Source organism: Vigna radiata, chromosome 7 (genome assembly GCF_000741045.1).
Source record: "Vigna radiata var. radiata cultivar VC1973A chromosome 7, Vradiata_ver6, whole genome shotgun sequence".
NCBI classification, from domain to species: Eukaryota; Viridiplantae; Streptophyta; class Magnoliopsida; order Fabales; family Fabaceae; genus Vigna; species Vigna radiata.
In genome coordinates this window covers 49,949,926-49,973,112 of record NC_028357.1, presented here as the reverse complement: position 1 = coordinate 49,973,112, position 23,187 = coordinate 49,949,926, and the positions used below count along the sequence as shown (strand labels likewise).

General features: G+C 32.9%; 4 protein-coding genes across 9 annotated transcripts; 1 reads left to right on the top strand and 3 right to left on the bottom strand.

Moving 5' to 3' along the window:
* The first annotated feature begins 1,374 nt into the window (after positions 1-1,374).
* Positions 1,375-9,470, top strand: LOC106769567 (U-box domain-containing protein 4). Of its 2 annotated transcripts, XR_002668880.1 has the most exons (4): positions 1,375-2,754; positions 3,689-3,773; positions 4,716-4,864; positions 9,202-9,470. XR_002668880.1 is itself a non-coding variant. In XM_014655236.2 (3 exons), exons 1-2 carry the CDS (start codon positions 1,507-1,509, stop codon positions 3,749-3,751), a joined length of 1,311 nt encoding a protein of 436 aa, XP_014510722.1. In that variant the 5' UTR covers positions 1,375-1,506; the 3' UTR covers positions 3,752-3,773; positions 4,716-5,240. The 2 variants fall into 2 exon arrangements, 1 of the variants encoding a protein (XP_014510722.1); XM_014655236.2 differs by lacking the exon at positions 9,202-9,470 and having other exon boundaries at positions 4,716-5,240.
* LOC106766562 (inositol transporter 4) lies at positions 6,873-10,768 on the bottom strand. 2 transcript variants are annotated; one of them, XM_022784138.1, is made up of 8 exons: positions 10,422-10,768; positions 10,259-10,329; positions 9,369-9,509; positions 9,209-9,279; positions 8,791-9,126; positions 8,571-8,678; positions 7,840-8,445; positions 6,873-7,592 (listed from the first exon to the last, which is right to left on the bottom strand). In XM_022784138.1, the coding sequence occupies exons 3-8, from the start codon at positions 9,499-9,501 to the stop codon at positions 7,110-7,112; spliced, it is 1,737 nt and encodes a 578-aa protein (XP_022639859.1). In that variant the 5' UTR covers positions 9,502-9,509; positions 10,259-10,329; positions 10,422-10,768; the 3' UTR covers positions 6,873-7,109. The 2 variants fall into 2 exon arrangements, with proteins under 2 accessions (XP_022639859.1, XP_014506769.1); XM_014651283.2 differs by lacking the exons at positions 10,259-10,329; positions 10,422-10,768 and having other exon boundaries at positions 9,369-9,553.
* A 2,271-nt stretch (positions 10,769-13,039) lies between these two features.
* On the bottom strand, positions 13,040-13,965 carry LOC106766561. 2 transcript variants are annotated; one of them, XM_022783014.1, is made up of 3 exons: positions 13,736-13,965; positions 13,506-13,658; positions 13,040-13,398 (listed from the first exon to the last, which is right to left on the bottom strand). In XM_022783014.1, the coding sequence occupies exons 1-3, from the start codon at positions 13,950-13,952 to the stop codon at positions 13,307-13,309; spliced, it is 462 nt and encodes a 153-aa protein (XP_022638735.1). In that variant the 5' UTR covers positions 13,953-13,965; the 3' UTR covers positions 13,040-13,306. The 2 variants fall into 2 exon arrangements, with proteins under 2 accessions (XP_022638735.1, XP_014506768.2); XM_014651282.2 differs by having other exon boundaries at positions 13,512-13,658.
* A 2,068-nt stretch (positions 13,966-16,033) lies between these two features.
* Positions 16,034-19,022, bottom strand: LOC106768822 (scarecrow-like protein 13). Of its 3 annotated transcripts, none has more exons than XM_014654170.2 (2): positions 18,901-19,022; positions 16,034-17,998 (listed from the first exon to the last, which is right to left on the bottom strand). In XM_014654170.2, the coding sequence occupies exon 2, from the start codon at positions 17,799-17,801 to the stop codon at positions 16,143-16,145; it is 1,659 nt and encodes a 552-aa protein (XP_014509656.1). In that variant the 5' UTR covers positions 17,802-17,998; positions 18,901-19,022; the 3' UTR covers positions 16,034-16,142. The 3 variants fall into 3 exon arrangements, with proteins under 3 accessions (XP_014509656.1, XP_022639858.1, XP_014509657.1); XM_022784137.1 differs by having other exon boundaries at positions 18,174-18,994; XM_014654171.2 differs by having other exon boundaries at positions 18,571-18,994.
* Positions 19,023-23,187: the final 4,165 nt, after the last annotated feature.

The window sequence follows — 23,187 nt, the reverse complement described above, 5'->3', positions numbered from 1 at the left end:
TACTACTATTAATAATAAAAAATAACAACCCCCACCTAACCCGACCAAACAAAATCTGTTAGCTATTAGTGCACCCAGCTGAAACATCATATCCTATTTAATATTTCTGCATTCTTTTGTTCAGCACATTTTAAAACTAACGCCACTCACCACTAATCAATTAATGCTTAATGCAAACCTACATTCTTTCTAACACATCTTTTAATTAAATGAACTATGTATGGATTTTTTTTAATGAAACTAAAATATATGGTAAAACAATGGTTTAAACCTTTTTTTTCCCTAAGTTATGAGTGGATGTTCAGTTTAGTCTCCGTAATGTAAACCTTTGATTTCTAAGTACCTTTGATTCTTAACTTATAAAAAATGTATCAAATGAGTTCTTTTTTGATGTTAATGGTCAAAATACAAAGAGCAATCTAAAGTGCTGTTATTATTAAGAAACAAATCAAAGCAATTTAAAGATGCAGCAGTTGTTAAGAAACAACCAAAAACAGTATTTCAAGTTAAAAAAGAACTCATTTGATACATTTTTTATAACTTAGAGATCAAAGACTTTAATTTTTTAAAATGGAGACTAAACTGAACATCTACTTATAACTCAGGGACAAAAAGAGATTTAAACCTAAACAATAAAGGAGGAGTTATTAGTTAAAACCATTCAAATAAAAAATATACACTAATATATTAATACTTTAATTAATATCATCTATATATTGATTTATAATATACACTAATGTTGTTTTTTTTTTTTTAAGTTCTTGAACTATCATTTTTGAACAATAAATTAAAATATTGCGATTTTGACAACATTCACTATAAGCTGTGATGCATGCGTGTTATTCTGACAGAAAAAAAAAAATTGTTATTAATTTATATTTGTGTCCACAGGCTTTTATTACTGAAGATTAACGTTAGGACTAAGGTTATCAGAGACACTGGCAGCAGCAGGTTCGCGTTGTATTGGTATTTTCGTTTAGGATATTGTATGTTTTTACATCAACATATAATAATAAAATCATTTAAAAATTACATTCTGAAATAAATTATTCGTTAATAATTAACATGAATTTAATCGATGATCGAGTTTCCATTTAAATTAATATAAATTTAGAAGATAAATATCTTTGGGTGGAAGGGTCATTTTCGATCTGTGCGACCAATAAACGCTACTTTGACAAACAAAGTTACTGAAAAGTGACCGATGTTTTTAGACGTAAATAGTATTAAATAAAAAATAGAGTATTTAATTTATCGATAATAGATGAATAATGTGCGTGCGGAAAGCGATATGTGGAAACAGCAGCACGTGGTTCTTGGGGTGGAAACACAAATCTGAACCAACGGATAGGATAAAACGAAGGCACAGCGAAAACCAGGCTTTTAATTTCTTATTTTGAAATATGATTAATGCAATTTGGCACAGTTTCCCAGTGAGGAAATGAAGGAAAATCAGTTGGAGTATTGAGAAGAAGAGCACAATCAATTATCATTCTGCCACCGACAATGGTTTCTGCGGAGAATGATTCGCATTCCACTTCCGATCAAGCTACTCATAATCATTCCTCCGTTTCCGACAAAGCTCACAGAACCATCGGCAAGTCCATGCGAACCGTGCGCTCAAAATTATTCCGACGCGACCACGCCACGTGCGTCTCCGATAGCCTAACCGATTCTCTCATGGAACTCGCCTCGCGAAACTCAAAGTCAGTTAAATCTTCCGTTACGGAGGAGCAACTTCTCGAGCTCTCTCAAGCTTTGAGCGATTTCTCTGCTTGCAGCAGCGACATCTCTGGAGAGCTCCAGAGGCTCGCCACCGTCTCCTCCTACGAACCTGCAGTTGACGGGGATCGCGAGCCCGAACCTGAGCCCGAGCCTTGCCTAGGGTTTCTCCAACGGGAGACTTTCTCCACGGAGATAATCGAGAGTATCTCGCCGGAGGATCTTCAGCCCACGGTGAAGATCTGCGTCGACGGGCTGCATTCTCCATCGGTGGCGGTGAAGCGATCGGCGGCGGCGAAGCTGAGGCTGTTGGCGAAGAACAGAGCGGACAACCGCGCTCTGATCGGCGAGTCCGGTGCGGTGCCTGCTCTGGTTCCGCTGCTCCGGTGCAGCGATCCGTGGACGCAGGAGCACGCGGTCACGGCGTTGCTGAATCTGTCTCTTCTGGAGGAGAACAAGGCGCTGATAACCAATGCTGGTGCGGTGAAGTCGCTGATTTACGTTCTTAAAACAGGGACGGAGACTTCGAAGCAGAACGCGGCTTGCGCGCTGATGAGTCTTGCGTTGGTGGAGGAGAACAAGATCTCTATCGGTGCTTGCGGGGCGATACCGCCGCTGGTTTCGCTGCTATTGAATGGCTCCCACAGAGGGAAGAAGGACGCACTGACGACGCTGTATAAGCTCTGCTCGGTGCGGCAGAACAAAGAGAGGGCGGTGAGCGCGGGGGCAGTGAAGCCGCTGGTGGAGCTGGTGGCGGAGGAAGGGAGCGGGATGGCGGACAAGGCGATGGTGGTGCTAAACAGCTTGGCGGGGATTGAGGAGGGAAAAGAGGCGATCGTGGAAGAAGGTGGTATTGCTGCGCTTGTGGAGGCGATCGAAGATGGGTCGGTGAAGGGGAAGGAGTTCGCTGTTCTGACTCTTGTTCAGCTCTGTGCTCACAGTGTTAATAACAGAGGCTTGCTTGTGAGAGAGGGCGGGATTCCTCCTCTCGTTGCTCTTTCTCAGAACGGCTCTGTTCGAGCTAAGCACAAGGTATGTTTGTTTGTTGCTTCCTATATCTTTCTCTCCCACCTTGTATTGTTGTTTCTCAGTTATGTTTAATTGTTGTGATGTTTTAACTGAATAAAGATAAGAACAGATTTGCTTGTGAAAGCATATACATACCAGAACATCCCTAAAATTCTCCAATTTTTTTATAGTATGGTTAGTTATTGGTTTCAGAACCCATATTAATAACGGTCTATAGGAGAAGAGTTGTTTTTACACAATGTGATGATCGTAAAGGATACTATTTCAATAGAAGAGTTGAAGTAATCATGTATCAACTCTTGATTCCTGCTGTTGGCGTCAAAAAAGGAAAAGGAAGGGGTGAAAATTGTAGAGGGGATGGAATACTGGTGTGTGTAGTCATCACTACCTTTGTTTGGTATCGTGTAATGCTAGATAGAAGTGAGCGCTCCTCTTTTGTTTGGTTTGATCAACCACTAAAGTGGTGTGTTAAATGATTTTATTACCCTCTATCTAAACATAGATTTATTTGAAACATTTATATAAGGGGTATGTGAATTGGTGGCTATTCTATGTTCCCTATACGGGAAGTGATGTATCCACAGAAAATGTTGCAATGTATCCTTCCAGTTCTCCCTGATAAACAGGTCAACCGCAAGTAGCATACAAGGTCCATATGCAACCCTTTCATCCATAAACAAAGTAAACGGACTGTTAGCCTTACTAGGCATTTTTTTTTTTCTATTTATAGACGCCTTTATGTGTGGGCTTAAGGTTTTAGGTGCTTATAGTGTGGATTTTGCATTTTGCAGACTTCACCAGCATTAGATATATATAGTGTTGGGTTAAAGACAAAACAATTTTTATTAACTTCTTCCTCTGTTGTTTGCCCCGTCAGGGACTGTAATTTTTCTCGTTTGATTACTTTGTTTATTGAAGTTTCTTGTTGGTTTTGCAGGCTGAGACACTCCTTGGATATTTAAGAGAATCAAGACATGAAGCATCCTGTTCAAGTCCCTAGAGAGTAGTTTATATATAGGAAGGTAATTATATAATGTAACTGGTTGTTGTACATATATATATATATATATATTTTTTGGTTTGTAACTTTGTACAGTGTGGATCTAAGTTAGAAGCTAGCCAGCACAGCATAGGCTCACCCTTTGATGATTTAATCCAGGCTTTGGTGAATTTGCTTTCCCGTGTCCAATCTGTAATGTTTCCAGTTTCCAGAGGTTGTCTTAGTTTCTGTTGATTAGCCTTTTTTCGATTTCAAAGTTTTGAAAAATTCAGGTTTTGTAGAAAAGGCTAGCTCAGTTTTTTTGTGTTTTTACCTCTTTTGTAGTGAAAATACAGAGGTTGTGTTACGCTACCACTCGGAATGTGTTTGTTAGTTTGTACATATTTTATCTTGGTGAACATGGAGTTTTAACTTTAAATTTGGTTAGTCTGGCGCATTTAAATGTATTGTACAGGCCATAGGCCATTAATCACCTTCATCGGTTTCCACTGAATACCCTTTGTGAGTCACTTTCACCGGCCAACAGGGATATAACTTTTAACGGGATGACTTTCGCGTAGCTTACACTTCTTGATTTCATGCTTGCTTACCTGCAAATATGAAAAAGTAGACACTTTATGTTCTCTTCATAAGATTGACATGTTATTGCGTGGATTTTTTTGTCTTGCATGCTGACCGGCAAAACCCAGAAAAGTACATACTGCACCTTTTCTTTATGACGTGACGAATAAGATATATCCTTCGAGTAAAGGCACTACTAGTCTTGATAAATTAAATTAAGAAAGGCATTACATTTATGTTTTTGTTTTTGAAGTTGCTTAGTGGGTGTTTAGATTGTGGCTAATGTCTTGGTGCGTAATAGCCATGTAGAAAGAAACGTTTGGTGGTTGTGAAATAATGTGAATTTAGGATGAGATAAAGTTGATTTGGAGGATGATGATCGGTGTGTAATGTGATGTTGTAGGCCCGTGAAGCTGCTTCTCCTTGTTGTAAAGTCCTCCATTTTCATGCTTTCATGTGCGGTGTGGTATGAAGTAGCATCTGAATGGCAAATCAGTGTCCCACCTTCAGCATGCAGGCCAACCCCACAGACTACGACTACTCATACCTGTGGTACCATTTTTCCTCAAATACCATCTTAATTTTTTCTTCCTTTTTTAAATCATCTTCATTCTTCTCGCCTATAATAAATTAGTAATCATCAATTAGCTGTCACAGCAGATAACAGTTTCGAATTAATCCGCTGTCGGTGTTCCGGTCTTTAGTTCACTCATAACCGTAGGTTTTGTATTAGGTTAGGTGAGGTTGTTTTGGTGTGAGGGCCACTGTTTTCTCTTAGTTCTTCCATGCTAGGCTATTCAGTTTTTTTATGGGTTAATTTGCTTTTATATCTCGCTTTTGGGTGTCTTTTTTAAAAAATTACCTAAAGTGTGCCTCGTATGTACGATTTTATTTCCGATAAATTGTGACTAAAATCAAGTCGTGAAAAGGATAGATGACTTCTTTATTAATATGAAGTTGTAGGGTCAAATGCAACTTTAGTTAAATTATTTTTATTTAATCATGTCTTTAATTTTTTTATTAAGGTGAAGTTGTCATTACGTTAGGTTGTTTTTTTCTAAAGCTAAGTCGAATGTTATAGATACCAACAACTTCTTTGAAAATAAGTTACTTAATTGGGTATGGTAATTTCTTTGAAAATAATTTTAACTAAAATTGTTATTGGGTATAGAATTTTTTTGAAAATAATTTTAATTAAATTTGTCATTGGATGTGATGATTTTTGTAAAAAACTAAGTTCAACTAAAGTTATTCTTAGCTGTAACAACTAATTTTAAAATAAGTTAAACTGAAATCGTGCATTGATGTGACGACTTAAGGGAATGAAAAAGGTTCAATTTTACCGTTTCAATTATTCAATCACATGTGTACAGAAGAAGAAATTTAAAAAAAAAGACAGAAAACTCTTAAAAAAAAGTAGTTTCTAGATATATAATATATTTTAAAATAATAAAATTAATTTGTAACAAAACTATTATATTAAAATATTTTAACATTAAAACAATTGAGTGTCATTTTTAAATCACTATGGTTTCTAAAATATCATCTTCTAAGTCTTTTACGCAACATAATGGTATAAATCATTCTTATGTATTACCTTTTAATATCCATTTTATTTACAATAAATTGTAAATCACATTTTAAATTTATTTTCTTGAAAAATATTAAAACATAAAATACGTCGTCTTTTATATTAAAAGTTAAATATGTTTTTGATTTTTTATATTGTAAAAATTGAAATTAGTCATCTAATTTCTTATTTTTAAAATTTAAATTTAATTATTTTAACGAAATTTTATTAAGTTTAATTGAAATTTTAAATACATTTCTTAATTAATATTAAAAAAAATTGTAATAAATATAAACAATCGAAATTTTAACTAACATTCAAGAAAAAAATTTGAAAAAATATAAATAATTTATTATAAAATATATTTGAAACGTTAAATAAATTTATGTGTTTTTAAAATTAAAAAAAGTAAATTGGATTAAAATTTCAAAAAGAAATTAATTTTAATTTTCATTAAAAGTCAAGAGATATTTAAACCTTATATTAATTATATATAAATATAAAAACATAAAATACGTCAGATAAATAAAATATTTAAAATTCAATTAAATTTGAAGTTTATCATAAATTAATATTCTTAATTGTTGTTTTATTAAATTTTTTGTCAATTAAATATTTATTTATTTATATTTTTTTAATTAAATTTTAACAATTAATTTTTTCATTAATAAGGCTGGTGTTAATTTTTTTGTTACATTGTTTATTTGTTTCTAAATTTTAAGAAATATAGGATTTTATGATTAGTATAAATTAATATTGTGATTAATGTAAAAAAAAAATTATTATTATTTGAATTAAGAACATATTAGATTAAGAGAGATAATATGTACTCACCAAACCGACAAAGAAAAAAATCTTTAGAACACTATTTAGTTTTTCAAACATGATTTCTGAGTTTCCTAATTCTGAATGTAATGAAACAATGAATGTTAGAACTAAGCGGCTTACAAAAATAGTCCTAATTGAACTACGTTCACAAAGTTTTACAGGGACCTTGGTTGTGGGGCTCCCAAAGAAAATTTGGTTAAACAATCTGAGGCATGTAACAAAGGCAATAGCATAATTGCCAAGTGAAGCTACCCACTCTTGTAGAGAATTCCAAGATGAATTAAATGCCGTTTCATTAATTATTTGAAGAGGCAAGAAGAGAAGCACCAGTTATTTCTTCAACAGACAATAAAAGTGATGTCCTCCATATCATCAAAAAAACTTACTCTGACTTGGCAACTACTCATCTTCAACTTTTTCTTTGATGTCCTTCTTTTTCTTGTTAAACGGGAAGGGTTTGAAGCCTTCTTGAAGCAACTTCTCCACCTCCTCAAACTGAAGGCCTTTGGTTTCAGGCACTAATGCGTAGATTGCTATCAATGCAATGACGGAGAACCCAGCAAAAAGTAGGAATGTGCCAGCTGCACCAAGAGTCTCAGTCATGCTTAAGAATGACTCACTCACAATGAGATTAGCACACCAGTTGGAAACTGCAGCTATACCTCCACCTAAACCTCTGTATCTCAAAGGGTATATCTCTGAGTTCAGAACCCAAGGCACTGTTCCCATTCCTGGAGCGTATGCTAGAATATACAATCCCAGCACTGCTACAGCTAGGATTCCAATTTTGCTTGGACATCCCTTAGAAAACCATACTCTTTTCTTTGCACTGCACTCTCCTCTTACACTCTTTTCTGCAGACAGGCATGCACCTGGATGATACTGTACAACAAATACAGACAGACACAGCTTTGGTTAAACAAGGTTGCATAATGTTCAGCTTAATTTATACACATTTGGGAAGAAATTATTAGATATTCTGATTTGTTAGATCATAATTGTCCCGAATTTTGTAATAATTTCTGATGTACAAGAACATGCAAGTTGAGGGTCTTGTTGTGAGGTAATTAGTTGTGGGAGTGGCCTAACAGTGTTTAGCATGTGATAAGAGGAAGTTGGAAGAACCTACTTCGTTGTCGCTGTTGGCACAGAAGGCACAGTCTTCACGCAAACATTGCATGCAGTTCCAGGAAGGGAATTTAGGAGCATTTATATAAGGCTGGCATGTAGAGTTGGCACCAAAACTGAGGGTGTCTTTGTCACTAACTGCAGGGGCATGTTTAGCTGACTGGAAAAAGACAGCACTTGAAACGACGAGGCAAACAATGATTCCAACCAGGGAAATGAGCATAAGTCTTCTCCTTCCATATCTATCAATGAATGCCATACTCATGACAGTGCCAACAGTATTGAGACCTGATGTAATGAGAGAAAGTGCAAGAGCTGTTGAGTTAGATGCAATTCCAGCGAACTGAACAATGGTTGGACTGTAATACATGAGTGTGTTAATGCCCACAAACTGCTGAGCAACTTGAACAGTGATGCCAGCATATAGACCTCTTCGAACTACATCATTGCTAAAAGCATCCTTCAATCTTTTTGCCAAATTCTTTTGGCCATTCGAGTGTTCCTCCTTCTCAGCTTGAACAGACTCTTGCATTGATCTCATCTCTTCTTCAATTTCCTCTTGCCGATAGATTCTCAACAGGATGTTCCTTGCCTCCTCTTCTTTCCCCTGAAATACCAAATGGATGCCAATCACTGAGTTTATGCTATTGAACAATAAACACATGTAAGCAATTTCACAAACAATTAATGCACAAAAATTTCAATCTGGATTGGCAGGAAGATTTGCAATACCTGACGGTAGAGCCATCTGGGTGACTCAGGGAGAGACAACATTAATACAAACTGAAGCACAGCAGGAATTCCTGCCACCCCAAGCATCCATCGCCAGGTTCCTGGTACCTGAAACGGATCAAATTGACCATTAAGAAGAAAGAGAAAACAACCCTCTAATCTGACCGCGTTATCCATAAGTTTTACACTTCAGTTCAGTTCCTATATGTTTCTTGCATACCTTGGTGAATGCCAAATTGATAAGGTAAGACAGAAATTGTCCTCCTGTGAGAAGCAGACCATTGACACAGACTAGAGATCCTCTAATGTTATGAGGAGAAGCTTCTGAGATGTATAGAGGTGCAGTCATGGATGCCATACCAACACCCAAACCAACTAAGATTCTCCCAATAATGAGGATCAAAGGAGATGGAGCAAAAGCCATAACTATTGCACCGAGAAAGAACAAAACATCAGATACTATAATCGACTTTTTTCTCCCAAATTTGTCATTTATCCATCCTCCAAATGCAGCACCAATAATGGCTCCTGCGACAGCCATGCTTACAATCGTTTCCTGCAACAGCAATAAAATAGAACATTAAGTCAATCATCTATAAATGTAGGGTGACAGTACATTCCTTCTTCGCAGAATTCACCTGTAGCCATGTTTTCTTGTCAACTTCTTCAAAGTAGTCTCGGATGTACAACAGAGCTCCAGAGATGACACCTACACGTGTGAAGATGTGATGTTATAGAAGAAAAGAAAGAAACGAAGTTGTTGAGGCAAATTGTAAAGCTTTTTGATGAAGGAATTACCTGTGTCATAGCCAAATAGAAGACCTCCAATGCCTGCTGATAAAGCAAGGCGCATAATGTATGGTGAACCTCTTGCTCTGTTCCAACATTCTCTGAATTCCACATTGCTTCCACCTTGCTCAACCTCTCCCATTCTAACACCTTCAATGGCCCATTTTTTATTTCTTAGACAATAAATTTCACCTTTCATAAAAAAATGGTGAAAAGCTCACAAAACATACTTAAGCAAAAGAAAAATAAATATAAAAATACTTTAAGAAGTTAGATATGAATTTAGGTTTAAATATAAAGTATAGTAAGTTCGTTAAGTGTTTTTTCATCCATAAAACTAATAAAGAAATACACAGCATATATGCAAAATGATGATTTATTGTTGTTTTAATATAGATGGACTCAAAAACTATACATTATTTTAAATATAAACTATAATTTTAAAAAGTTTTAACTTAGCAATGATAATTGTTTGAATAATTTCATACGAATTAATAATTAATAGTTTAGGTTAAGAATAATTAAATACATTTTTATTTTCAAATTTTTAATGCATAAAAATTAATTTTAAATCTAATTCAATTTTATAAAATGGATTTAGAAACTGAGATTTATATTTAAATATATATTGTGAATGGATTATTTTTAAATATGAAATTTTCAAAGCATCTTTTATATATATAGTATATTGTATATAAAATTAAATATTAATGAATCATTCAACAAATCAAGAATTAACATTGGACAAATTGAAGATTGTGATTAGTACAATACTAATACAAATAACATGATTGTATCAATTTATTTATAAATAAAAATTAAAATGAAAAATAAAAGGATTTAACATCTTCTTTAAAAATATTAAGAAGAAAGATATGATTTAAGCTTTAAAATTTTACCTTGGCTGATTTCCGGTGAATTTCTTAGGCGATGTGTACTGTGTATCCAGGATCAGAATTAATCACGTTACCTGAAATGCAGTTCCATATTGTATAAGAATGAAACTAACGGCATCGTGCTGATTGGAAGAGATGAAAGGAGATTCATAAATTGGTTTGTTACCAGGCAATTATGTGCTGCTACGTGATCTTCTTCTGATCTGAAAGCCACGTCTTCTTCTGTTTTGACGCGATTCTCTCAGAGATTCAATGAGAAACCAAACGCGCACTGTTGAGATCCTCTGTGTTTTGTCGTTTGAGGATGTTTTGTTGGATACTTAATTACTGAAAAGTATATTTCAGAGTGTTTGGGTTTATTTGTAGGTACAACAATGTCGTCTTGTCTCTCTGTGCTCCACTTTCACTCTTCAAAATGTTCACCAAAATTTGCCATCATTCCTTCCTTAATTTTATCTCATCCCTACCCATCGCAACAAAATCGACGGTTCTTTCTCTTTTCATATCTCGCTATACACGCCTGCTTTTGAGTTAATAAAATCTATTTTACAACATTTTATTTTTTAAACATTAAATTCAACTAATCCATTTCCTATTTACTACATACATTATTCTCAAAATACAAAATAATCGCTTTATATATTTTTTAATTTATGTATAAATTGATTATAATATTGTGAAATCATTTTTTTCATAAATTCTTTTAGCAAATTTTTTTTATGATGTTAACAGGTCTTTCAAGAAAAGATATTCACATTAATTAGACATATATTAATTAACATCATATTTGATACAAAATTTAATAAAACAAGTTTATGAATTTTCACTTTATATAATGTTCAACTTTCTAATTTTTACTAAATTTAAGACTTATATTTACACTCAAATTCTCAAAAATCATATTGGTTTCTCCTTCAAGCTAACCACGAGTTTATTTTAATTGTATCATCATTCATCTTAACTATACATGTTTGTCTTATCCTCCCTTAGAAAGACTTTTGATACATAAACTTGTTTAAGTCACTCACCGATATTAACAATCTTTATAATTTGTATTCAACGTGGGACTTATTTGCACACGTGAATTATAAAAAATTACATTAGCACCTCTCCCTCAAGTTAACCATAGAATTTCCTTACTTGTTTGTTATTCATATTAACTGAACATATTTATCAAACATTTCCATCATAAAGACTTTCGATTATAAGTAATAAAATGAATAAACATGATCTACCCTTACCCCACCAAAAATAACTAGGTCGGATTGGTCTACCATTAAACAACAAGTAAGAAATTAAAACATGATTTGTCACAAGACAAACTGACATGCTAATCTATCAATATTTTCTATAATTTTTATTTTCTTTTAATTTTTTTTAATTCTTATTTTTTAAATTTGTTTATATAAATTGATTAATTAATGTTTTAATTGAATAAATTAAAATAACTATTATATTTATATGTTAAATTACTATATTACAACTAATAATTAAAACTTAGTTTGTAAGTATTAATGATTTAAGTTACAATATTTTTGCATATTTACCTCTTAAAAAAATATAATATAAAAAAAATTCTTTTAAATTAATTTTTAATTAAAAAAGACTAACGAGTTCATGCGAACTGACTCACTTTTGGCTAGTCAATTTGCCAAGCTAGATAGGTCGAGCAAAAATTAAAGTTAAAAATTAAAACCTTGTACACCCTGCTTTGACGGACTCGTCCATATAGCACAACTCATTTTATAACTCCTACTTTTGATCTATGGACATGTTTGAGTTAGTCATCAAAATTAGTATTTTGATATCATTGGTGTGTCTTTCGAAAAAGGATTACTCAAGATATATAACACCATTGAGACACAAACTCAACTTACATATAATGAATTAAGACCATCTCCACAAAAATTCTTAGAACAATATATTTATGGATATTCAATTTTTTATTTTTATTTGATGTGAGAATTAGACTTGGATTCCCAACAATATTAAGAAAAAGTTAAAAAATACTAGTAAAATAAATCATCCATTCAAATGATAAAATATGTTATGTTGATACAACTTTAAAAAGAAATAAAATTCTGAAAGTTATAGCAATTGAATAGTTTAAAATTATTAGAAAATTTTAAAATTTACGTAAAGGAAAGTAAGAATTCAAAATTTAACATTCTTCATATTTTTAAATTTATGTTTTATCGTATATGCTATTATTTATTGTTCAACATTAATTAGAGTTTGTTAATGTTAATTTGTCACTGCTCCTCCTAAGGTTTCCATTGCTCCTATGTTAATTACGCGACTATTGTTCTGCTCTCATTCCTAATCTAATCTTGTTGCCGCAAACTGTTGTGATTATTATTTGATGTAATAATTAAATTAATATGTTTTAACTGTTTAATTATGTGGGAAATATATAAAAGTTGTGTTTGTAAATGTTTGAGTGAAATTAAATTAAATGTATTACAAATATAAGGTTTTAACATAATCCAAACAAAATTTTCAAAACATAAAAAGACATAAATTAGTTAAAAGTAAACATGATAATTGAACCAAAGAAACAAAATAACATTTTGTAACATTGTTAATGATGTACATTTCCTGTTTCCAACAAATAAAGTCTAATAAAAATAGTAAATAGAATTAGAAAAATGATATTTTAACACTATTTTTTGACACCATTTTGACACTGCACACGTGTTAAAATATGATTGGACGATTTCAAATTAAAAAATCAAACTTCGGTTGTTTTCTTTCAAATATACCTCTGCCTCAACTTTTTTAATTTGAAATCGTCGAATCACATTTTGACACGTGTGTAGTGTCAAAATGGCGTAAAAATAATGTTAAAATATCATTTTCCATAGAATTAATGTAGTATTTGCCTGGTACTGATTGTAAAATTACAAGGGCACGAGAGATTCACTACACAATCACGTGTCCTATTTTGTTCTACACTGTCTAAATTGATTACCATTATACATTAAAAAAGAAAACAGAAAGTTACATTCATTCTAACAAGAAACTAAGTATTAGTTAACGACTGTCGTTATTTCAGGATGGCTGTTTCTCCACAGCAAAACTCAATGATCGAGCAAGGCGTTTCACACTATTCAAACGTAAGATGTTTGTCGTGCCACCTTTACCTGAGATAATTGAAGGTATCAAGAATCACTTACAAAAAGCACTTATGCTTTTATCCAAAAAACATAAAGAACTAAAAGACAAATAAAAAGGTTGTTTTGTGTATTACTTGAACCTGATATAAAATCTGGTGCGAGATGATAACTGTCCAGTGTCGTAACACTCTCTGTATTTCCAAAGTTTCTTGCAAGCCGTTTCACAATACTTAATCGCTTGGGAAAACCTTCCATCTCAATTGACGCTCCATTATTCATCATTGTATCTGTATTATTATAATTAGATAATAATTGTGTAATAGCAGAAAGTGAAATAATGGAAACAGAGAAAAGTAAAAATTACCTTGAAGAATTTGTAACGTGTCGTGTGAAGGTTGAGAAGATGTTGATTGAGGAAGAGGCGGTAATGGAGTATTTGCGGCTCTCTGCCGCCGAAGCTGGTAGTTTCTGCGCCGCCGTGCAAGGTGTCGTTCCCTCTGCTCTTTAGTCATTGATTGCCTTCTCTGTCGGTCACGCAAACGACGCCGTTCCCTCTCTTCCTCTCTCTCCATTCTGCACATTAAAGTATTAATCAACCAATTCAGATCTTATCACTCATGAGAGAAAAATGTAATTAACGCAATGTAATTAACGTTATTTCCGGAGAATCCCGAAGAATCTGGGAGAGTGAATCGCAATCAAAATTCAGCTTGTAATAATTTTTATTTTCTTTACATTCTTTAAGAAAATTAGATTAACACTAATGGCGGATTAAGAATATCTCATGATGCCAACTGCAGATCAATTGAAAGATAATAAAATACAATTTCATTTGTTTAATGACTGTGAATGAAGATTGAAAGATTGGGGAAGAACACATTTTACCTGTCACTGCAGATTCAACAACGGAAGAGCCAATGAAATGTATGAAAGAGAGCATATATATAAAATGAAATTAAGTTTTGTAGTTAAAAAAATATGAATAAAATAAATAACTTCATGCAGGTAAGGAACAATTTCTATTTTGGCAAAATATATTTTGCAATAAATGCTTTTGTAATATTTTTCCATTTTAAGCAAGAATAATATTTGGTTTAATGAATGTAGGGTGAAAAAATATTTTTACATTAATGTTTATGATAAATGTTAGAATTTGATTTTGATATATGGTTAATTTAATCAACTAATATGTAAAGTTCGGAACATGACGAGTAAATATTATTGGTGAAACAAATCAAAATTAAATAAAAGAAAATGAAGTGATCAAATATAGAAGAAATTATTAAAATTTGGGTGATAGCTTTTGGAAAATAATTTTAATGTTATATTTTTGTTAATTTTCTAACATGGAATATATTTATAACTTACAACAAAAAATTGAAACAGGATTTGAATTCTTACATGTGAAAGATTGAAATATAATAATAATAATAATAATAATAATAATAATATCTGAACGTACATAATTTTTTGTTTTTCTTATGTAGGATTGACATGCATAATGAAATAGTGGAAATTATCTTCTCACATTCGCTTTTTTAATAATAAAATTTTATATTCAAATTATATAAATTAATAAATTAATTAAAATTAAAATAAAGTAGTAATATTATACATAGTTATTGGATAGAGAATGTTGTACATAAAATAATATTGTTAATCTCTCTATACGGATGTTGTATAGAGGGTGTATTAGATTAAGATTTTAAAAGGTTTTTTAATAAAGAAAATGTTGTAAAATTTAGTGGAGACTCTCAATCTATATAAATAATATAATTAAAATTATTAATTTTTTTCCAAGGAAGAGATCTACTATGAGAATATTAGTGAGATTTTGTATATCTCAAACTAACACAATATAAAAATTGTAAGGTATTGAATTATTTTTAGGTGACTATGTAATACATTACAAAAATCAAACAATTAGCTACTATATAAAATAACATCATAAAATATAATCGAAGTTAATTGGTTTGGTGAAAAAAAAAAAAAAAGAAGATACGAAACAAAAAATAATAATAAAAAAATTATAGATGCTGGTATTTAATAAATTTTAAAAAGTAAAAAGTTCAATTAAGTGGTACAAGTCGATCTTAAGAAGTTAATTTTTGAATTAAAAGTAAAAAAAGAAATAATTGGGTGAGGTCCTCTCTAACAACATTTAATAAATTTAAAAAATAAAAATAAAAATTCAATTAATATGGACTGAGCCTACAATAAAAAGTTAATTTTTGTATTAGAAAAAAATAGTATGGATCAAGCCTGCGCTAGTATCTAATAAAGTTTAAATAATAAAAAGTGAAGTCAAAGAAGTTAATATTTGAATTAAAAATAAAAAATATTGTAAAATTTTAATAATTAAAAATTCTAATTAGTCGTCTTGACTAACAAGTTGAAGTTAAATTAAAAATAAAAAACTTGCATCGATTAAATGCTAATAAAGAAAATAAAAAAATAAAAATATTAATTAAAGAGTTAGTCAAAAGCTCCATTTAAGATGTAAATTAATAAAATAGTAACATTAAATATTATATGAGTCAGTATCTCATATTAGACGGTAAATTTAACATCCTTATAAAAAGACCATTTGAATAGTTTTTGTAAAAAACAAAATTTAAGTAAACTTTTGAAAAAAAAAAATAAGCTAAAATAGTAGTAAAACTGCACTAAAATCATATTTTTTGTTCTTTTTTGATTTCAGTATTGGCATTTACAACGTGCTTTGAGTTAAAGGTCAAAAAGGAGGAGGAAGAGATAGTAATGAGTGAGTTTCATCTCCAAGCTGAAGAGGTAGCCATGTGTCTGTTCATCCAACCAAGATAAAGGGCATCGTCTTTATGTTGAAGCCTATAATTTTGACTGAAGTCGTTTAGGAGATTTTGGGTAGCAACGATGACAGAAGAGCTCAATTCGCACTGTTTAAATCCAGCCATGGAAAGTCTTGACCTCCACTTTCCCAAAAGTTCATGCCTCTCCACTCTCTCAGCCCCCTCACAAGCTATCATGTTCACAATGTCTCGTGCCACACAGTGCTGTTCTGCGCTCACTCGCTTCTCATCATCTCTGGGGCAAGCCACATCTATGGATTCAAACATCGCACTGTAGTAATCCAAGGTCTCAAGAAACCTGTAAAAGAAAGGAGATGTGTTCGTGTTCGATTCTTGCTCCACAAGGGTAACAACCTTCGGAGACAAGCTCTTTACCAACCTCAACAATCTATCTCTGTGATTCTCAGTGCTCACGCTCTCATCTGCCATGTGGTGCAAAACAAATGGAAAATTTACTGCTAGAGCTTCTCCGCCTCGAATTTCAACACTTCCTCGCACAACCTCACACCCAGACATTGCAGCACTCTGAAACTCAAACGGAACTCCACAAGACCTCGCAAATTCTGACAACCTTTCTCCTACAATCTCAATTCCTCCACCTCGAGCTTCAATCGAATGCGAATCATCAACACCGGTCACCCGAAGGGAAGGGGGTCCCCCAGGCCTATTTGCAAGAGCCTTGATAAGTAAATACCACTGTGTGCCCTGCGCTATTTGGAAATCCATTATATGAATCCTGGACTCATTAGCCATGGCTTCTGTAATTATTGCATTTGCAGATATGTATGCAAACTTCCAGTATGGGCAAATCTGGTACAGGATGTGCATGTAACTCATCAGTTCTTTGCTTGTTGGTTGTTCACACTTCAAGGATTTGTAGATGAGATGCCCTGATGATTCCAACCTTGCTCTAAGCCCCTCCAACAAGTAAGCACCCAACCTCTGAATCGGATCTCCAGAGACTGATACCATTTTCCCCAATACATTATCCATCCACCCTATTGCTGTTGGAACATCTTCATCAGACACGGCCTGCGCACATACCCTGAGGACTCCTTTCAGGTCAAATTGTGAAATATTTTCAGCAATCTGTTCCCAGTTATGTTTACCCAACTGAGATGCTCCGTCGGGTCTGCTGCCCTTGACGCAGCAGCCAAAACTGTCTTCAATGTCGGATTCGTCAGGCCCCAACAATGAAATCTCCAGTTCTCTAAGTTTGTGCTTCAGTTCATGCCCATCATCAACGCTAGACAAACCGCTTATTGGCGATCCGTAGGTGTTGTCAGAGGATTGGTGGTGATCTGAATAGCATGAATGAGAACCTTGTGGAGAAAATGGACTCCTTTTAGATGATACACTGGCATAGGAAGGAGAATCATCACCCTCCATAAAACCAGTAGTTGGTGCAGGGCATGATTCCAGAGTGAAGTATTGCTCCTTGCAGCTTTCAAAAGAAACTCTTGTTCCCTGGCTGCTGCTGCTGCTGCTATGACGGGCATCGTGGCATAGATCGCTCTGTAAAACGTGGTACATGCCTTGCACAGGCTGGTGGTGATAAAAGTGTACACCAGCCGAAGTTGGGTGTTTCTGAGAAGTTTGCATCTAGAAAGAACTTGAAACTAACGAGAATAACAAGTACTCAATCTCTGTGATTGCAAAGGTTCCTCCCAACCACACAGGGTAACTCGATGCTCATTCAGAGACACAGAGCTTAGCAGTAAAATTTCGCAGATTAATCAGCCGCCAGTTTAATATGAGTTGCTAGATGCAAATTCACAGACGTTTTGAGGAACCACAGTCTGCATGGTAAGATAAAATTATCAGGAACACTTAACGGAGAATAAACCAAACAAAAATATATTGAAACAGTTTAACAGATCAAGATCTAAACAGTTAGGTGGAGCTGAAGAAAAGTAAATTCAAGCTTCCTGAGAGCTATACAACTTCTCCAGGAGTCGTGAGATGCAAACTCACTCTTGTGGAAGTAGGATTTCGTCAAAGGTACGAGGAGGTTGGATTAATTTTCAGAATCTGAATTATCAGTTATAAGGATCCCAAACAAACCACCCAACATTTATTCATTATTTCAAATACGCTTTAAGTTATCATACACTACTAACCAATTAAGTTTCCCAACTGAGACATCATTAAATAATAGAACACCGAAGAGAATTTTCTTATGTTAATAAGGTAACCAAAAAGCTCAGAAAAAAAAAAATCTATATTACTGTTGACGTGTTTCCGAGGAAAAGAACTTTTGATCAGACACGCTAGCAGTGACGCGTATTCTAGAATTGACCAAAACACCCATAAATTGTAGAAAACATTTTTACAACAACAACGGAAGAAAGAAAATAAGATTCAACCATACATGCCAAGAAATTCATTCCCTTTGACTGCCAAACTCGCAAATCGTCGACATCTTCAGAAAGTGAAAAACTTGAAGTTCAGCTCAAGACTTAAAACAATAGTAAAAAAACGAATTTTTTTAGCAGATAAAATAAAGCTTGAAGCAGTTCCTGAAAGCCCAGTAAATTGGTTGGTTGAGAAACGGGAATCCTATGATGGAAGTGAGGAGAAAAGGTTGAATTTAGAATATTGAAAGAAAAAGTTATCGATGAGATGAGACAAGCATGAAGCAATGTCCAGAAGGCATGAACAGATGTAGCTGAAACCTAGGAAGTGTCGATGGAAAGCATACCTGTGTGATGGTTAAGTCAGAGTTGTTTAACAGAGAGAGAGAGAGAAAGAGAAAGAGAAGAGAGAAAGCAGAGAAAAAAAGGAATGAACTAGTTGTGGTGTGGGTGAGTTATGATTTTATAATATAAAAATATTGAGTGGAGTTAAAAGAAAGGGTGGGTATGAAACAGTGGTAATTACGAGGAAGTGAAAAAAACACATGTTGGAAGAATCCCTATGTAATATCACTCGGTTGGGTTGAACAAGGTTAAGGAAGCAACTAGGAAAGTCAGCTAAACTACCATTCGTGGAATTCAATTATTTTGAACATAACATAAACTCTCTCTCTCTCTTCCCATGTGCTCTCTCACTAATCATAAATTTATCATCAACTCGTTCATCACCACGTCAAGTATGATATCAACCAATACATCATTCAGACGAAAGGGAATTTTTCAATTACTAACTATTTTTTATTTGGATAAAATACGGTCAAAATAAATATCGAAGAATTTATCTTATTAAGCTGTCTTAAACAAATGTTTTTGGCTTTCTTTCGATAGGACGAGGTTGAAAAGACAATGAAAGGATGAAAAGAAAGAGTTCAAATTAAAGTTGTTAAGATATACTCTTTTATTTTCCTAAAACTTATTAGTATATTAGTAAATATATTTATCACTTTTTTCTTTTGTAAATAATACATTTTTAATTTGATAAATTATATTGTTTTTGTCATACTTGAATTGGACTAAAGCGGAGGTGAAAATTGTAGTAAAAATAACGAGAATATTGTAATGACGTTGGTGAAAACGACATGCAAGAAAAAGAATATTGGTGCCTTCTTTCTTTCATGCTTCCAAGAAACATCTAGTTTCTGTCAACCTCTTTTTCTTTTTATTTAATGACCATACCCATCATCAAAATTTTAATAATATAGAGAGCAACTAATTAATTTAGTCAAAATTAAATTAAAGTATAAAAAAAAAGAAAAAACAAATTGAATGCAGTATCCATTAGACTAACACCGACACTACAACATCAAAGTGCTCGAAAGAGGAACACTAAACTCTAAAAAGCTGAACGAAATTGGTCTATAAGAAAAGTGTAAACCCTAAATTCTGGGATGAGATTTTATTGGACGTGACGTGGTGTCTTATCTTATCTATTCAGCGAAAAAAATAATAAAATATTAAGACGCGTTACGGAAAAGAAAAGTAAAACAACGTCACTCTCCACTAGGACGTCACGTGGGGCAAACCAAAAGCAAGGAACCATTTCCTTTTCTTTTATATAAAATATAAAATTAAAAATAAATATTTTTAAAAAATAAAGGAGAATAGATTGAATGCGTCCGTCACCGCCACCACCGCCTTTCATCTTCCCTCCGATCAATCAACACGCATTCAAAAGTTCTACTTATTCTTTTTATCTTTTTAAACCATACTTTTTCTTTACCTTTAGTTAAACACTTTCATCCCTTCCATCAATCCAATCTTTATTCTTTACACCATCACTCTTACAATATTTATTCTTTATAACATTTTTTTTTATGCTTTTACTTATTTTTATAAAAGATTTAGTAGAAATCCGGTTGAAAAAGATTTAGTAAAATTGGGACATTTGTAGGGAAAGTGTTCCTATGAACACTTTAGTGTGTAGCTGAATTGGATCCATTTATTGGAAGTATTTTGAATGTGAAGTAAAGATCAATTGTCCGTATTTTGTTGTATTCCCTATATCCAAATCTTTGTTTTGAATGATTTTTCTGTACTTTTTGTAAATCGTTTTATTTAAATTTTGTTTTATATAATCTCGTAAAGATCAATTGTATCATCGTCGTTTTGATTTACATGGTGAATCTTCTTCGTAGATAGTTTTCAATTTTATTGTACTTTTTGTTTCTTTTTAATTTTTAGCTTTTTATTTCTGTAATGTATTTTTAATTCAATAAAGTAGTTTAAATTTCAATTATGAGTTTGTCTTATGTTTTCTATTTATATTCACATTAAAAATATTATTCTTTATATACATAACAATACATTACGATGTCATCAACAATTGTATTTTTACAAAAATTAAAATAATTACGCATAAATAACCTCTAATCATACTTTAGAACAAAGAAAAAAACTCATTCAACACCCAAACATTCTTGTAATAGATTACAATAAGGTTGTAATCGTTTATCAGGAAGTTTTTATCCACTAAACATACTAGTAATCGATTACAATCATTGTGTAATCAATTACCAAACTCATTTTTGCCTACAAAGGTTTTAATCGATTACGGTACTTGGTAATCGATTACAACACCATGAAGTCGTTTTTGGAATACATGACTTCAACACTGGTCAAATGAACAATGTGAAGTTGTGCAGGGGGCACGATTTCTTCATTGGAAGTCGTCTAAGCCCCCACGACTTTCCTTTTACAAAATATTTTTCTAATTCTGTAATATCTCAGGCAAATTTGTCTAGTTTGATACAAAAACTCCCCATTTATATAAATCTCGTTTTAAATGATAATTTAGACTTCATAGATTAGTGGTTAAAAATTCGATGTCATGCATATTAAATTAGTTTAATTGGTTTCATTTTTAATCAATATTAAATTTCTAAAACATTTTTTTATATTATATATTTTATGTTAATTTTATTTTTAGTGGATATGATATTTCTTGACACATTTGTTTAGTAATATTGATTGATTTTTAAATTTGGGATTTTAATTTAACCATTTAAACTATAATGGATCGATTCGATTATTATCTGGACGGTTGTAGTGTACATAAATTAAAAATGGAATTAGTTGAACGCACTCACCGACTGCTTATCTTGTGAGTGAGAAAAAGGAAAAGCAGAAGTTACGGTAACGGCTGAGAAGGAAGGAGGAACATTTTGTGATCTGCTTAACTTAAGTCCTTTCCAAGTTGACATGAATGTAGAAAAAGTATAAAGTGTTTTGCTGATCTGCTTCCCAATCAAAAATACTGATTCTCTTTTACTTTTCTGTCAATTAGCAATTCCTTTTACAGTATTTTCTATTTTTAATTTATTATTTAGTTATTATATACTTAAAAATATCTCAATTAAAATTTCCAATAAAAATAAAGAGAATTGGTCTATAACCACCCAGCACTCACTACTCTGCTTGGATAGGATTAGTGGTATCTGCAGCTTTCATTTCTGCATGCCATTTACCTCCAAACACATGAAGACAAAGAAGTTGCATAAACATGGAGAGAGAGAGAGAGAGAGGAGAATGTTGGTATATATGTTTGTCCTTGTCATACACAATTGTTTGATCTGATGAACATAAAATATCATTCCTCCCTTCTAGCTTTTAGCTTTTGTCCCTTTTGCTCAATCCTTCAAAAGAAAAAGGTTAGTAAAGCATATGATAAAAGCAGTAGCCCCAAAACACAGACCTGAAGAACATGGCTTTTGGAAATGTTCACAAACTGACAAACCACCAATCGACTCATTATTCTTCCAAACACTCCCTTCCACATGCTACTTTCACCTTTCTCTTGGACTATTCAGCGACTCATTTTCTGATTTACCAATGCTCTTCTCTCATTCTAACAATCAACATCTTCTTTTTGGATTTTTCACCTCACTTGCCGATTCTCATTTCTTTTAGGACAATGATACTTTGACAACTCTTTTTTAACAACTTTTTGACAACAGGATACAGGATACGTGTCATCATTTTATTGGTATGTTTGAATTTATCTTTAAAAAAATACTTGAAACGCACCAATCATAGACTACTACGCATGTGTTGTCAAAAAGTTGTCAAAAAAAAGTTCTTAAAGAGACTTTTCCCTTTCTTTTATTATCATTAACAATTCATTGTGTTACAAAATCCTAACCATCCCATGCCTCTATAAATACTACACCAAAACCAATCCATTATACCAACTCACAATGAGAAGGAAGATCCACCAACCCACTGCAGTTCGCTCCTCCATTCTTCTGCTACAAGAGAGATTTAGACAGTTGCACAAAGTCAAAGAAATGAGGAAAAAGAGAGACTTGCTCAAAATTCTCACTATAGATCCTAAACACTTCAATTCCAACACCACTACCAAGCAGTTTTTCCACCCATCAGGCTCACTTCCCCATCTTTCACTTTCTTCATGCCCAACTTCACAGTGCATGCCAGTCTCCAACAACACCAGCTCCATAGATTCTACACATACACACTCCCTTCAGCCTTCCTGGAAGAACCTCTATCATTGGGATTCCGGCTCTGATTCTGGTGTTGATACCTCTCTTCATCTGTAACATTAACATATTATATATATA

What these genes read in the sequence shown, in the direction of transcription:
- LOC106769567 (XM_014655236.2), top strand. Translation starts at nt 1,507, where the DNA reads ATGGTTTCTGCGGAGAATGATTCGCATTCCACTTCCGATCAAGCTACT. An exon ending in CTGTTCGAGCTAAGCACAAG is followed by an intron (nt 2,755 to 3,688) that starts GTATGTTTGTTT and finishes TTGGTTTTGCAG; the next exon opens with GCTGAGACACTCCTTGGATA.
- LOC106766562 (XM_022784138.1), bottom strand. Translation starts at nt 9,501, where the DNA reads ATGGGAGAGGTTGAGCAAGGTGGAAGCAATGTGGAATTCAGAGAATGT. An exon ending in TCAATTTGGCATTCACCAAG is followed by an intron (nt 8,679 to 8,790) that starts GTATGCAAGAAA and finishes GATCCGTTTCAG; the next exon opens with GTACCAGGAACCTGGCGATG. An exon ending in GTGCCAACAGCGACAACGAA is followed by an intron (nt 7,593 to 7,839) that starts GTAGGTTCTTCC and finishes TTTGTTGTACAG; the next exon opens with TATCATCCAGGTGCATGCCT.
- LOC106766561 (XM_022783014.1), bottom strand. Translation starts at nt 13,952, where the DNA reads ATGTGCAGAATGGAGAGAGAGGAAGAGAGGGAACGGCGTCGTTTGCGT. An exon ending in CACGTTACAAATTCTTCAAG is followed by an intron (nt 13,659 to 13,735) that starts GTAATTTTTACT and finishes ATAATAATACAG; the next exon opens with ATACAATGATGAATAATGGA. An exon ending in AGATTTTATATCAGGTTCAA is followed by an intron (nt 13,399 to 13,505) that starts GTAATACACAAA and finishes CAATTATCTCAG; the next exon opens with GTAAAGGTGGCACGACAAAC.
- LOC106768822 (XM_014654170.2), bottom strand. Translation starts at nt 17,801, where the DNA reads ATGCAAACTTCTCAGAAACACCCAACTTCGGCTGGTGTACACTTTTAT.